The sequence below is a fragment of the Spinacia oleracea genome, chromosome 6 (genome assembly GCF_020520425.1).
Source record: "Spinacia oleracea cultivar Varoflay chromosome 6, BTI_SOV_V1, whole genome shotgun sequence".
NCBI lineage: Eukaryota > Viridiplantae > Streptophyta > Magnoliopsida > Caryophyllales > Amaranthaceae > Spinacia > Spinacia oleracea.
The window spans coordinates 125,990,513-126,006,998 of NC_079492.1; the positions used below are offsets into that span (position 1 = coordinate 125,990,513).

General features: G+C 35.7%; 1 protein-coding gene across 1 annotated transcript; it reads left to right on the top strand.

Moving 5' to 3' along the window:
* Nucleotides 1-5,701: 5,701 nt before the first annotated feature.
* On the top strand, nucleotides 5,702-11,181 carry LOC110801555 (pectinesterase). Its single transcript, XM_022006911.2, has 2 exons — nucleotides 5,702-6,863; nucleotides 10,363-11,181. Exons 1-2 carry the CDS (start codon nucleotides 5,840-5,842, stop codon nucleotides 11,058-11,060), a joined length of 1,722 nt encoding a protein of 573 aa, XP_021862603.2. The 5' UTR covers nucleotides 5,702-5,839; the 3' UTR covers nucleotides 11,061-11,181.
* The last annotated feature ends 5,305 nt before the right edge of the window (nucleotides 11,182-16,486 follow it).

The window sequence follows — 16,486 nt, forward strand, 5'->3', positions numbered from 1 at the left end:
AAATTCGAAAAAATTCCGAAAAATCAACAAAAATTCCAAAAATTTCGACAATGCAAAAACAATAATAATCATGTTAATTCATGCTTTGAATACATAAGGCTCTGATACCACTGTAGGGGGATACAGTTAAACATAATAACATGTGCGGAACAATCCCCAAAGCCAGGAAACATGTATAAAGCACAGATTAAGCATACTTACGTTTGAAGCGTGTTTTCCACAAATCCGTCAACGAACACGAACAAAGAACTCCACTTGTCGTTCCTCTACTTGGTTCACCGACACGATCAGATCCGTCTTGATTATCGTAGCTTAGACAATCGATCAAGAGATTTGCTTTTGGGATGAACACACTATGGAGGCACAGAGAGAATTAGGGTTCTCTGTTTTCTCCTAGGGTTGTGTGTAATCTGAATTGTGATTGCCTTAGTTGGAAATTAGGTCATAAGGTTATTTACATAACCTTAATGAACCGACCAAGCCCGTAGGCAAGGCCGGCCAGCAAACCCGCGCAGCATCACACGGACACGCGCAGCGAGCTGGGCCGTGGGCCGCGTTGCTGCTGCTGTGTCGTGCTCTTGGCCCGCGCGCGCACACAGCTACTCGGCCATGGGCCAGCGCTGTTGTGTCGCCTTGCTTGCTTGCCTAGCGCGCGCTCCCATGGGCCTTGAGTGCTTCGTGCACTCGGCTCGTGGGCCGCTCCTCGTATCCGCGTTTAATATATTTCCAATATATTATTTATCGTTTCGTATACGATGAATCACCGCCGTACGATACGATTTATTCGTTTCGCCTAGCTTACGAATATTCGCGATACGATATACGATTCCGATGCAAGGTCGTATCGTATAATTCGTTTCCAACTTAAATCCCGAAAAGCTATTAAATGAATTTCCGATTCATTTTATCCGGTGATCTGTTACGTGTCATTGGTGTGACCTTGTAGGTTCGGTAAAGAGTAAGTTGTGAGTTCAATATCCATTAGAACTCACTGATCGGAAGCATTGCTCCAGCTAGCTGTTCCGATCACTTGATCTCACTGAATTAATTGTTCGCAATTAATCTGAACCTTGGTATTAGACTTAATGTACCTTGGGTGAAGGACATATTTCCTTCAAAAAATGCGTTTCTCCATGGTGAACTGAAGGAGACAGTATATATGCATCAACCCATGGGTTTCTGGGACAGGTCTCGTCCAGATAATGTATGTTTGCTCCGTATGTCTTTATATGGGCTTAAGCAGGCACCCCGAGCTTGGTATACACGGTTCGCCGATTACGTCACTTCCATTGGCTTTACTAACAATAGATCTGATAACTCCTTGTTCATCTACCGCCAAGGGTCCTCCATTGCATACATCTTATTATATGTTGATGATATTATTCTCACTGCTTCTTCATATTCACTCAAATGATCTATTATGGCATTGCTAGCCTCGGAATTCCCTATGAAGGATTTAGGTCCTTTGAATTATTTCTTGGGCATTGCTGTTACTCGTTGCAAAGAGGGTATGTTTCTTTCGCAACGTAAGTATGCGAAAGAGATCATTAATCGGGATGGCATGTCCTCGTGTAAGCCCTCCGCCTCACCTGTTGTGTATTACCTCATATTTTTCTGTATTTTATAAATATATTTTATTATATTTATAAAGTATTTTTATGATTTTCAGAATTTAAAACGGATTTAAATTTTATTTAAATGTATTTTATTTAATAAGAATATTTATTAGTTTAATTATTACCAAACGAATTTATTATTTAATGTTGGGAATGTAATTGGGTTTCAAAAGTAAAACGATTTTAAATGAATCTAGCCCAATTCAATTCCAAATTCAAGTCCAAACAAATTAAACAAGCCCATCCTATGTTTAATGAAGCTCGAAAGGGAATCCTAAAGCCTAGCCCATCTTTGAGTTTCCTAAGCCTATAAATATAGGTGCTCACCCTCAAAATCGCTCCCTATTATTCATTAAACCTAAAAATAAAACCCTAACCCTAAATTCTTCTTTCTTTCGTCGAACTTATGTTTGGCCGTTTTTCCCCTACCTGCGTTCGTTTTCAGAAAAAGGTTTCTTCTACAAAGTTGTAGATCTTGAAAAGTTCTTGAACTTTTCCTCAACAATAGATTGATTCCAAGTTATAGATTAGAAGTTATGAGCGTTCTAATATCCTGCTGCAGTATTTCAATTTTCACTTTTCTCTCCTCTCCCTTTTGCTCGTGCATGCACAGCCCCTTGCTGCTTGTGCCTCGTGCCTTCGTGCACGCAACCCTCACCCCTCTCCGTGTTTCTTGCTGCCCTCGTGCCTTCGTGCACGCAGCCACTCGCCTCACACACTCTTGCTCCCTCTCGCAGCCCGTGCACTCGTCGTGCCCTGCTGCTGTTGTGTTATTGTTGTTGCTGTGTGCGCTGCTCTCACCCAGCCACACGCCCAGCCCTCGCCCCTCTTGCTCGCGCCCCAGCCGCGCCCCTCATCCCTCTCGTGCCGCAATGCTGCCTTGCTCTTGTTCCTTCGTCCGCGCGCGCGCACACACGAAGTGTGTGTGTGTGTGTGTGTCCTTATTCGTTCACTCAATTCTTTCACCCAATCACAATTAATTCGTGGTTGTTCCGTGCTATATGCCGGATTGGTATAATTCTCTTCTTCCTTGCCTATTCTATTTCAATTCCGTATTTAAATTATATTATTATTATTGGTTTTGATTAATTAAAATGCTGGGATCGGTTATGAACACCGAATTTTGAGGATTTGTATGTTTGAATTATTGAAGAATGTTTTGGATTGAAATATTATAATTTTCAGATTTGAAGTATATATTAAAGCTTCAATTTTTATTAGTTTTAATGGTTTTAATTACAAACTATGATTGGAGTTTTAATCTAAGCCTTATGGGCGATTGATTAGCATAATTAGATGATGAATTTAATTATGATAATCAATTATATTTTTCAGAATATTGTAAAGACTTAAAACGTCAACTTTTAATGGTTTTATACATGAAAATAAATTAATTTCATGCTATGGTTTTAAACGATTGATTGAGACTATTATTTTATTAATGAACGATTAAGTTCTAATTAATTCAAGTGTTTTAAAACTAAACAAAGTTGCTGGAAATTTAGTAAACATGGATAATAATTAAGTTTCTCCATTGTGTTTATAGGAGTTGATTTCTAGTAAGTTGTGATTCGCACAGTGGCCCCCGTACTTAGGTATTCCAGGTACGTACAAGTCTAGGGCGACCACATTATTTGCCAAGGGACATTACATGATTGTTATTGATGTGAATTATATATATTACGTGAACTTGGTGGATTCATGTTTGTTTTGGTGAACGATCATGTGGATTATTATATTGGAATCGTTGAATTATTGGTTGAACAAGCATGTTGGGATTATTATGAGTATGGATTTCATTGTCAATCATGTTGTTCAATGTTTATGCATGTATGGTTTGTTTCGCATGCAAGGGATGAATTATTTATTGTTATGCTATTGTACGGGATGTCTAGCATACTTTTGAGCCAATTATTCGTGCCTCGTTGCACTATTTATTTTACCACATGTGAAGGGTTCGCTCACGTAAGCCACCGCACATGTAGGGTTCAGTTGGGAATGTTTTGTATGAAATGAATTAGGATTTGTCGTGCAAGGGCACAACCCTCATGTTAACAGGCATGATGTGGAATCTCACCTTTGGTGAGAAGGAACTTGGTAGTAATTTCACTACGTCTTGATTTATTAATCACAAGTCCTAAAGGAATTAAAATGAATTTTCTTGGTTGTCGTTTATTAATTGTATGTATGAATGTATGTGTGTTCGAGTCTCGAGTTCACCCTTAATAAAATATTAATAAACGTAAAGTGCAACCAGAACAAGCTTCAAAACTCTTGGAACGTATATACCTTGAGTATGAACAATGGGGGGAGACTTGCCGGAAAGCTTGATCTCCTACTAATGATACAAGACGTTGTTTCATTCATATTATGCGCAGGAATTCCGTCGGTATGGTCCGACACTCGGTATGGCCCGATTTAATTATTTATTATTCGGTGTATGGTTGGCTCCCATCACCCTTCCTTTATGGAATATTTCTTTGGCCCGTTCGAAGCTTATTCTAATTAAATTGTGAGTCAAGAGTCGAGTCAAGAGTCGAGTCTTGTATTCATGATTTGTTTGTTAATTATTAAAGGGCTTTTGCATGTTGATTTAGTACTTAGTGAGTGATGCATGTTTGTAGTTTTGTTTCACTCTATTCTTGTAAGTACTCAGCTTTTGCTGACTACGTGCTTTGTGTCTTTTGGTCATGGCCTTTGCCTTAATGACCCTATGATGATCCATCATTTGCACTTGCATTGATGGGGAGTAGAATAATATAGCAGGTTGGTAGATCGAAATCATGTGGCTTGGGATGATCGAGAGAGTTGCATGCTTTCGTATTTTGAACTATTTATTTATATTTTAATTATGTTTGAAATCGTTGAACTTTTAATACTCTGGTTTTTGGGCCGTCATGGTTCCAAATTGTAGGAGGCCTCGATATTTCATTTATTACGTTTTCAAAAGTTAGTTGACATTAATTTCCGCTGCGTAATTCTGGTACTAGCCTTAACCGTTATCACGGTGGCGGTAATACTTTAGTAATTCCTTTATTTTAAGTTGGAAAATGATTTTATAAAAGCAAGGAATTATTAGGGTGTTACATGTTGATATTAAGCCGAAAGTCAGCAACAGTTCGATCTAGTGCTCCTTACGAGGATCCGAGCCACTACAGCAGTCTTGTAGGTGCCCTTTAGTACCTCACTTTTACTAGGCCAGATATTTCATATGTTGTTCAACATGTTTGCTTACAGATGATCATATGCATGCTCTAAAGCTTATTATACGGTACATTCAAGGCACACTTGATTATGGTTTGCATCTCTATCCCTCATCTGTTACTGATCTCCTTTCTTATACGGATGCTGATTGGGGAGGATGCCCTGGCACACGTCGTTCGACGTCTGGTTATTGTGTTTTTCTTGGGGATAACTTGATATCTTGGTCTTCCAAACGCCAACCCACTCTCTCTCGTTCCAGTGCTGAGGCCGAGTATCGAGGGGTTGCTAATGTTGTCTCCGAGTCATGCTGGATTCGAAATCTTCTGTTAGAGCTACATTGCCCGATTCATAAGGCTACCATGGTTTATTGTGACAATGTGAGCGCTATCTATCTTTCGGGAAATCCAGTGCAACATCAACGCACAAAGCACATTGAGATGGACATCCACTTTGTTCGTGAGAAGGTTGCGCGTGGGCAGGTTCGCGTGTTACATGTTCCATCTAGATATCAGATTGCTGATATTTTCACTAAAGGGCTTCCACAAGTCTTGTTTGAAGATTTTCGGGACAGTCTCAACGTTCGCAAGTCTCCCGATTTGACTGCGAAGGAGTGTTAGAATATATATGTAAATATATTTCTTAGGTGTCAAATAACTGTAATTTATTTATTAGCATATTTAGCCATAAATAGCTCCTAGAATTACTCCTCCATATGATGTATATATGGTCAATTCATTGAATGAAAGAGATACGGAATATAATTCTTTCACTTACATTTACCACTATTATACGGAGTACTTTGTAGTACATTGATATATCATATATGCATGACTGCTAACTACCTTGTATTAAATTAAGTAAATTACTACATCACCACCTTATCTTTGTGTATATATATACAAGTGGCTTAATTAGTTTCTCCACTTCCATATATATAACTCACTCACTCTCTAGCTCCACTCTGCCACACACTGACACACAACCCTTCTTCCTACTACAGTCCTACACCTCAAAAGAACATGAACATTTCAAGAAAAACCAAGTTTAAACTAATAATACCAATTTTAATTCTTACCACGTTCTTACTAATACTTAAACCTACCTTCAAAACCTCTCAGAAACCTCACATTCATCTTCATGTTCAAAACCATCTTCAACTTGCACAATCCCATTGTGATGGCACCCTTTACCCCGACCTTTGCATCGCCACACTCTCCACCATTCCTCACCTTCATAAGAAGTCGTTAACAGAGATCCTCCGCTACACTATTAGTGTTACCGAGGCGATAGTCCGTACGTCCACCGCCAATGTATCGGGCCTCGAATCCGGCAACCGACACTCATTGAGTCGGTTACAGCACAATGCAGTGAAGGACTGCCTCGAGCTCCTAGGTGACACGACGGACCAGCTCGAGACAGTCCTTGACGAAACAGCAAACCAGTGTGGCCCGACCCGTAATATGACCAATTGTCTCACCTTTTTGAGCGCGGCCATGACAAACCAGTACACCTGCCTGGACGGGTTTGCCATAGGGTCGAACAGGACCATACGACAACTCATCCAAACAGGCATTTACAACATCTCACACCACGTCAGCAACTCCCTCGTCATGCTGAAGAAGATCCGTGGGCCCCGCCACTGCAAACATAAGCATAAGACAATGTCGTTACCTTACGATGATCTCGACGATGTTAACGGACTCGATCGGGCTGGGTTTCCGGGCTGGATGAAGAAGAAGAACCGACGGCTGTTGCAGACAGCTACTCCACCTGGGAACGGAACGACTACCCGTGTGAACTTAGTGGTGGCAAAGGACGGTTCTGGTAATTTCAAGACAATTGGGGAGGCGGTGGCGGCGGCTCCGAATAAGAGTGCCACACAGTTCGTGATATACATAAAGGCCGGAGCTTATTTTGAAAATGTGGAGGTTGACAAGAAAAAGACAAATATAATGTTCTTAGGAGATGGAATTGGGAAGACGCTCATCAAGGCAAAGAATAACGTTGTTGATGGATACACAACTTTTAGGTCTGCTACTCTTGGTAAGTCTTTAGTTACGCACTAACGATAATACTCATCCGTCCCATATTTTTTTTGGTGCAAATGAGCCACAAGGGCGGGGATGAGAATCGATCCCAGGATCACCTGGAACCGGGATGGAAGCTCTAACCAACTGAGCTATCCATCACTCTCGCTCATCCGTCCCATATAATTAGTTATTATACTTTTTATTTACCTCTGTCTTAAATTAGTTTTTTACACCTTTCCCTTAAAAAAAATTAGGATCACCTCTTCTCTCACGTTCAATTAAAAAATATACTTCACTATAAAATTAGGATCACCTCTTCTCTCACGTTCAATTAAAAAATATACTTCACTATATTTTATAGCATGTACTTTTCAATAAAATAAAACTCATTGTCTGATCTCATGTTCACTTTTTTAATACTCCGTAATATACTCTCTCCGTATTTATTTAAGAGATACACTTGGTCGAACACGGATATTAAGAAGAAAAATTGAATGAAATAAAATAATAAATCCGTACGCGCACATTAGTTTTACACTTATCAAGACATAAAGTTTTAGGGCCATTTATGGCTGTAGTAATACGGAGTATTTGATAACCAAATAACTCCCTAAAACTTTATGTCTTGATAAGTGTAAAACTAATGTGCGCGTACGAATTAGATAAAGGACCACACACAGCGTTACCCTACTAAGCAAAGTTATTTATTTAGATAAGATTACTGATTAGGAAATACGGAGTAGTAGTAGTTTGCATGTTTGTATGGAGAAGAGAGCTTCAGTAAGGATGTCCAAAGAACGAGAGTGACCTATGGGCTTAAAGTTTGCTATGCTACTTTTTATCATTAAACATTTACACATGGTTGAACTTGCCAACAACTTAAGTGCTTAAGTGGGTGGGAGCTAGATCACTAGGAAATACATGATGCAATCGTTTTAAACCCTATATTGGGCAATCATAATATTTATTGAGTGATTTTTTTATATTATATTTTCCTGTATTATATGTTTTACTGTTTTACTCATTGTATGTAAAAAGACTATATTCCAATGTGGTACCAATGTACAATAGGAGAACTGAATTGCGTCAAAAAAAAAGATACAATAGAAAATTTGCATCTATAGCGTAATGTCCCTAGTCGAAAGCACCATTTTTAAGATACTCTTGGTCACCGTATAGTATCATACAATTGTTTAACATTAGTTGGAAAGAAATATAATCAGTCTGAAGAATTGTACATTTTTATTTTAAACACGCATTGATACAACTTTCTTGTTTTCAGAATTCACATGAACAATGAAATTTAGTAAAATTTTCTATATTTGCTATTCTATAACATACTGATATTACAATATTAACATCGTTGAAGTATAATAAAGCAACTAAAAATACTTATAAGCTATAGTCAACAGCCAACACTTGCTTGCTAGAAAGAAAAACAAGCTAGCCCTACAATCATAGTTGGTTCTTCTTAAGTCTTTTACCAAGTGCTATGGTAATGAATACAATTACAGTATGTTTAACTAGTGTTTATAAATACTCGTTAACCTTCCATTAATGGTATGAAATTTCACGAACAAGCTCTCTAAACATTTAATCCATCTCACAAGTTAAATAATTCAATATTGGTTTTGTGGTTAATTCGCACCAGTATCATTCAATACTCTTGAATCTTGATCAATGACTATAACTAGTAATGGGAGAAATAAATTGAAATCACCGACGACAAAGTACAAAGTGGTAAGGTGACAATGATGGTAATTACTTTATATGGAGACAATGGCTTTGCAGTACATTGATTGGAGGCCCCACTAAGGCCCAGTCCCTGGCCCTTTAGATGTGAGTCATGTGACCAAAGGATATTTCACCTTTCTAGATTAATTTTTGGTTTATCTGGTCTTCAATATTCTTATTTCGATTCCAATTATGTAAATACTAAATAAATTTTAGTTTAAATCCAAAAATAGCATATCGATTGAAATTGAGTTGAACTTTGAATATTATCCGAATAAACTACCGGTGGATATGATTGTAGAGTAAATTTGACACCAGGAAAGTGAGTAAATATGGCATTGTGTTAGGGCCTTCATAACCGAACACGAAAAAAGCATGGCACGGATCTCGCAATTATAAAGTTTTGGACCGTGTATGGGCCAGACTTTTATGGAAAAAGTACGGACCGGCATTCGCGGCAGGGCACGACAAGACCCGATACATTAAAATGAGTGACATTAAGCTTAGATATGTGAGCACCACACAACACAAGGACATGTAAGCCTAGGTTGTGTGATTGTGTCTAGGTTGGCCTTGTGAAACATTTGACACGGCATATACAAGTGGGTTATGCGTGGAGGACATTCGATTCTAACACGGCCCATAACCATCTTTAGAAAGCGAAGTGGTGTTTTTAAACGTTCATAACTCGTTAACCAGGATTGACAACTGATTGGATATTTCTACATGTGGAGGAATAATTAGTTGCTAGTGTGGGAAAGGTTGGAGGCCACAAAAATACTGTCGGTGTGCACTTTTATTTACTTTACTGGTATGACTCCTCCTGCCACGGCCGATCTGCTCAAGTTCTCATGATTATAGAAGTTTAAGAATACATGCAAATTTTTGTTACATTTTCTGAAATTTTACTTTTATACTCCGTAGTAATAAATTCACTTAATACCCTTAAGATGTGATAATAACTCTAGAATTAGATAAAACTGAACTAGCGCTAAGTCAAAAGATAAATGCGTGTAATGTTATTAGATGTACATAACTCATACAGTATTATCGTTACTATTTTGAACTGTGTAGAACTGTAGATCATGTCCATCCCATAACTTTTCTTGACCCTTCCATAAAGTTTGCCGGCACGCGTACGGTAGGTTACAAATACAAATATCGGCGTACGATAAGTTACAAAATGTCCATTCTTCCATTTATAATAATCATATGACTCGCTCAGACCCAAAAATATAATGAAGTTGCTTATTGTGGATGGAGATCATTTCCTATAACTATATTATGGCTATGTTTTATTCAACTTATTTTGTCTGAACTCATATTATTTGAATTTAATTGGACTTATCTGAACTTATCTAAAAGAAACTTATGTGTGAAAATGTCTGAAAAAAACTTATTTTTGTTAAACTTATATTATTTGAACTTATTTCGCAATTGAACTTATCTTAACATATTTAATCTTAATTAACTCAAAATATCAGAATGTGAGATGCTTTGCCCATTTCATTAAGTTACGAAACTGGAGTACCACATGTTGTGGGCCAAACTATGGATTTTGACATTTTTGTTACATTTATTATTTGTGCATTTATTGCTTAGCCCGTTAATCAAAATGAGGGATATATGGCCCAATGAAATAACTAGGTTCAATAATTTGGATTACTTGGTTGGATCAAAAGTACTCCGTATGATTCAATATGGATTACTTGATGGGCCATAAGTCCATAACCCATAACTAATTACTTACCACTAAAATATCTCTGTTTTTTGTGCAGCTGTAGTTGGAGCTGGCTTCATAGCGAAAGGCATAACAGTAGAAAACTACGCAGGAGCAGCAAAACACCAAGCAGTTGCTCTAAGAAGTGGATCAGATCTCTCTGCATTCTACCAATGCAGCTTTATAGGCTATCAAGACACCTTATACGCTCATTCGCTACGACAATTCTACAGGGAGTGCGACATTTATGGGACGGTAGACTTTATATTTGGTAACGCGGCTGTTGTGTTCCAAAACTGCAACTTATATGCTCGAGAGCCACTTTCGAACCAAAAGAACATCTACACTGCTCAAGGCCGAGAAGACCCAAACCAAAACACTGGAACTTCCATCTTAAACTGTAAAGTGGCGGCAGCAGCTGATTTGGCAGCTAATAAGACTGCTTACAGAACATTCCTAGGACGGCCTTGGAAGGAATATTCTAGAACGGTCTTCATGCTGTCGAATATGGAGGATGTTGTTGATCCTGCTGGTTGGTTGGAGTGGGAAGGTGATTTTGCATTAAGCACACTCTATTACGGTGAATACAATAATAGAGGACCTGGGGCGAATACTAGTGGAAGGGTTACATGGCCAGGTTATAGAGTCATCAATACAACTGATGCAAGCACCTTTACAGTGGGAAATTTCATCTTAGGTGGTGAATGGCTTACTCCTTCTGGTATTCCCTACTATCTCAATTTGACTAGTAATTGATCGACATTCAAATTTGGGGTTTTGGTCTTTTGCCAAATCGAAACAGTGTCATTATTTGAGCCATTTGTGCTTGATTTCAATTACCATATAAGAAAGGTTCTGCTCATGAGTTTTCACTTCATGTAATCTTCGATTCCTATACATAAATATGCATTGCTTAAGACTTGATGGCATGACTCTGAAATATAACAGGTTAATGTTAAAAGTAAAAAAGTCAGTACATGTTATAATTGCAGCAAAATACAAATAAATGTAATCGTTATGTACTGAGTATTAACTACTAGTATTTTGACCCGTGCAATGTATGAGAGCATTGTATGTATAAGTGTCCCATACAATTTTTAGGTATCAAAACTACTTTTTTTTTAAGGTACATTCACAAATATTTGGTTAGTGTAAGATGTAAATAAATAGAACCACTTTATGTTTTTTGCTCTTTTTCTACTTTAAGGTTATTATAAATTCAGCAAAACAAAATTGAGGTGTAACAGTCAACTGCAGTGATAATGTGATACTCAATATAATTTCTTAAAGGTGGAAATACATAAAATAAAGGCATGTTACCTCTTAAAATATATGTTGATATAGTTGATCGTGCGAATGAAAACAAAAAATGGTCGGTAGTCAAATTTATTTATAGGTGGTCATGGGAGATTAGAGGTTGATATAATCAACGTCTTATTATTTTCTGAAGTTAAAAATTTAAAATAGATTATTAAGGTATAAGTACTAATGGTTATTGATTTGTACTTATTTGTTTATATGTTTTTATTATAGAAGCCGTTTGAGTTGTTTATCATTCAAGGTTGTCTTTTGAGTTGCCACAATTTTAATATAAGTACCAATACTAAATTAATATTTTAATGTGTCAATTAAAAAAGAAAAATAAAGGAATAAAGATGGAAACGATGGGGAAGTGGACGCATGTCATTATGGTTTGAGTTTTTAAATACTAGGTATAGACTAGCTATAGATATAGGGGGTGTTTGGTTAGGAGAGGTTTGAGAGAAAAAGAGCTTTTTGGGGTGAATTAGAGGTTTGACTTTTAGAAAAAGCTATTTGGAAGTGTTTGGTTAGGAGAGGTTTGGAAGAGAGTTTTGGGGTGAAAACGCTAATTTTGAAAAAGCTCAATATAGGAGCTTTTTGCAATTAGAGGTTTGAGAAATGTGGATGAAAATGACTATTTTGTCCTACTATTGCCTATAATTACAACCACTATCAACCTTGGTACCCTACATTATTTTTGTCCTAAAAACATTACTCACACTTTCTTTTTCATTTCACCCTATTTCCTAGATTCGTTTTTTGTTGTAATAAATTTTATATTAGTACTTTGAAGCAATTGAAATATATTGCAATCATGCTTGAAATATCATTAGTAATATTTACTAAAAAAATTAATTAAAAATATTTGTTTTAAAAAATATTTTATTCAGTGATTGTTTATTAAAAAAAATAAAAAGAAAAAAATTAACACAATAAACTATTTGTCTAATATTAATAAAAAACAAAGTATGTCAATGTCCTTAATGGTCATTTTACATATTAAACAGCTAACAGCTATCAGCTAATTTACTAAACACTTTTACACAAACAGCTAATGCAACCAACTAGTCAAATCAGCTAATGCAAACAGCTAACCGCTTACAGCTAGTCAAACCAGCTAACAGCTAACAACTCCTAACCAAACAGGGCCATAGTAATTCATGGTATTAATAATATTGAGTATTTTTTTTTGGTGCGAATGAGCCACAAGGGCAATATAAATTACAAATGGGGGCCGGGGGATTCGAACCTGAGACCTATCGTACACAGCCCCTCGATCTTAATCACTAGGCCAAGACATCATTGGTAATAATATTGAGTATTAATGTAGTAAAACAAATATAAAGACTTGAACTCTTGAAGGCCCAAAGTTACTCTGTTTTCTTCACTTTATTCTTATAATTTATTAGAACAGACCATAAAAATCAGATCAGACTAGTAAAAAAAAACATTTACACAAAACATTCAGACCAGACCATGAAAAATCATACCAAACCAAACAAGACCATGTCAAGAGAGAAAATCCTATTTATCTATTACGTACACGGTACATCACATACCAAAAATAAAAAGTTACGATAAGCCACACTAAATTAACCTGAAAAGCTAAATTTTTATCCCTATTATATAAGTGAGGAGCTGAGATTATTTTAGTAAATCCACTTTTGGTGTCCCCTTTGGATTACTAAAATACCCTCCACACTTATAGAATAGAGAATATAATGACAAACTACCCATTAGAAAAATCCCAAAGAAACATTTTAATCAATCTAGCCCCTTAAATAAATTCTTTCCATTTTAATCAATTTGTTTATATGCGTCGGCTCTATCTAATTTATCGATTTCTTATATTCGCACGCATCGCATTTATATTATATTTTTTACTTGTTATTGCAGGTTTAAATGCAATAACACAAATCTGTTTCTTATATTTGCACGCATCGCGTGCATATAAGACTAGTACTTCATATGAACGGATAAAAGGTCAATCTTGACAATTGACAAATTAAAAATGAAAGGTCGTTAAACAAATTCAAAACATGAATATGGAAATGCTCTCCAGGTTTGTCATCTTCATCTATCTATATATTATACTAAAATAGAGGAAATCAATGTGGTGATGACAAATGTCACTCATTGATTGGCCTCACCACATTGATTTCCTCTATTTTAATATAATATATAGATAAATTAATAGATAATTTATTTTATCATATTTAAGTTATTGTATTTGTGGTAACAATAACGAATCATATATATGATATATGCTCAAATAATTTTTCTTAACATAAATGATTTGGTATTTAAAGAAGTTATATATATTCTCTCTCTATAGTCAATTAGTCATTTGTCTTAACATATACGAATACTACTTTTTATTGTATATTTAGAGAAGTCATTCGGCAGTTTGAATGTTAGTTGGATTACGCCAAGTTTTGTTTTTGGAGACTTTTTAACGTATAATAATACAAAACCATTTGTAACATTACATATCATAAGAAAATTATATACGTCGTTACTCATGATACAATTATGTCACAATAAATATCAGAAAATCGTTAAGTTAGGATCATTTAATCTATAAAGTATTTATTTAAATATCCGAAACTCGATGATGAAAGTTAAGACAAAATTGTAACCGATTCATAAGGTTTTAGGCCAAATCTTTAATCATATATTATTAGACCTATTTGTCTAATCATGTAAAATAATCTAGCTAAGATATACAACATGTATGAATTTGTTTGGGGGTGCATGACCAATTGACCATGTATTGGCTAATACGAGCACCAATCGAGTGGAGTACGATGGTGGTTGGAGATTTTCTTAATTTTACAATAAGGAGATGGGTTGAATGGTCCTGATAAATGGGGTTAGGGATAAAAAAGTTATATTGGCGGTAAGGAGGGTGGTACAATATTTAAGGGGTAAAAATAGATACTCTCTAACTACAAGCTGTTATAGGTGATATATAAAATTAGGTTCAATAAAAAAATCAATGGAAATAAAAAAATACAAAAAAAATTGATATGCTATATGGTGATTTTCATTTAGCATACAAAATTATATTAGGCAAAAAAAAGTGGGTGGTAAAGCGTGAAAGTTATTTGGTGCACTCAAGGGTACTTTTATGTCCATTGGTGGTACCTGCCACATTTTCTCCTCACAAGGGTGCACGGTGCACCAGGGTGTACATCTAATATACTCTAGGTTCCGTTTTTCGCACATGGATCCATATCTAGATCCGCCGGTCCAAATAATTTGGATCCAGATCCAACGGATCTGTATGTAGGATCTAGATCCACGTGTAATTTTATGCTATTTTTTCATAAATAAAATAAAATTATGCATTCACCCTATGATGCAAAATACATTCCAACGGAATAAAGAAAATAAAATTCAAAATTATGAAAAAAATTCAAATTCAAATTATTTTATACATAATTAAAAAAAAATCATTTTCAAATAGATCAATGGGCAGGATCTGAATCGAATATGGATCCCAAAAACAGGATTCAAATCCTATTTGCTAGAAACAGATCCGGATTTGGATCCAGATATGCAGGGTCTAATTATATTTTGAAGATCACCAAATCTAGATATGGTTCAGGTTTCATTACCATCTATTCTCGTGCATTGTGATGGATGGGGATAACATTATACTTCTTATATACATAGTACATACTTTACTAATACAATTTATTCATTTTTTAATAAAAAAAGAAATTTAAATGTTGATTAATAAGACGAATCTAACAAAATCCCACATGTATATGTTTTATATTTCCTATAGATCACCAACAATAGTCAAGTAGACTATGTGAAAAATGTAAAAAGTCTAAACATTGCGAATAAAAATGAACGAAATAAGTATTTCTTTGTATCTTTATGCGCTTACTCGGCTCTAATCAATTTGATTTACAACGATCGGAAGGAAGATGAAGGAAGTTAATGGTTAAAATTCAACATGATTGTTCTTATATATATATATATATATATTAAGTATTTCTTTGTATGTTTATGCGCTTACTCGGCTATAATCAATTTTATTGTTCTTATATCTATTTTAATTATAAAAATTGAGAAGAACAAAAACAAAAAAAGAAACCCCGAGATATCAAGTTAATGGTTAAAAAGAAACCTTATTTATCATCTTGGCTTTTCACGTATCTCACTAAGTTAAAGGTTAATATTGTAAAACTATTTATATATATATATATATATATATATATATATATATATATATATATATATATGTATATTTATGATCAAATTAATTCATTGAAAAAAAATTCATGTGACCCATCAATATATTAAGACTTTTGCTTACTTTTTATATTTTAATAATAAATTTATCAATTTTTAAAACTTTTTATATTTTTATAATAAATTTATCATTTTTCAAAAGTTTGTTTCATTCTACAGTTAAAAATCTCTATTATATAAAGGAACAGCTGAGGGCATAATAGTAAAATAACTTTTCGTGTCCCCTGTGAATTGACGAAATTACCCCCTAATTAAACTCCCCCACCCTTTCACTCTCACACTCTCACTGAGTCTCGCACATACCTCTCTTTCTCTCTCCTAGGTCTTCGGCGTCCCTAACCTCCCTCAACCTCCCTCCCGTTTTCTCTCTCCTTCCTCTTCCTCTTCATCTTCTTCGATCTTCTTCCTCTAATCCTCTTCCACCAAACCCCATCCTCCATTCCAAACCCTAAATATTTCGTGTTTCTTTCACCGCACACGCAGACTCTCTCTCCTCCGCCTCTCGCCTTCTCCACCGCCATCACCATCACCATCACCATCACCATTAACGTCTGATCTTCTGGAGATCCGGGTGAGATAACTCGCCGTTTTTCCGTTCTATTCTCTTCTCAAAG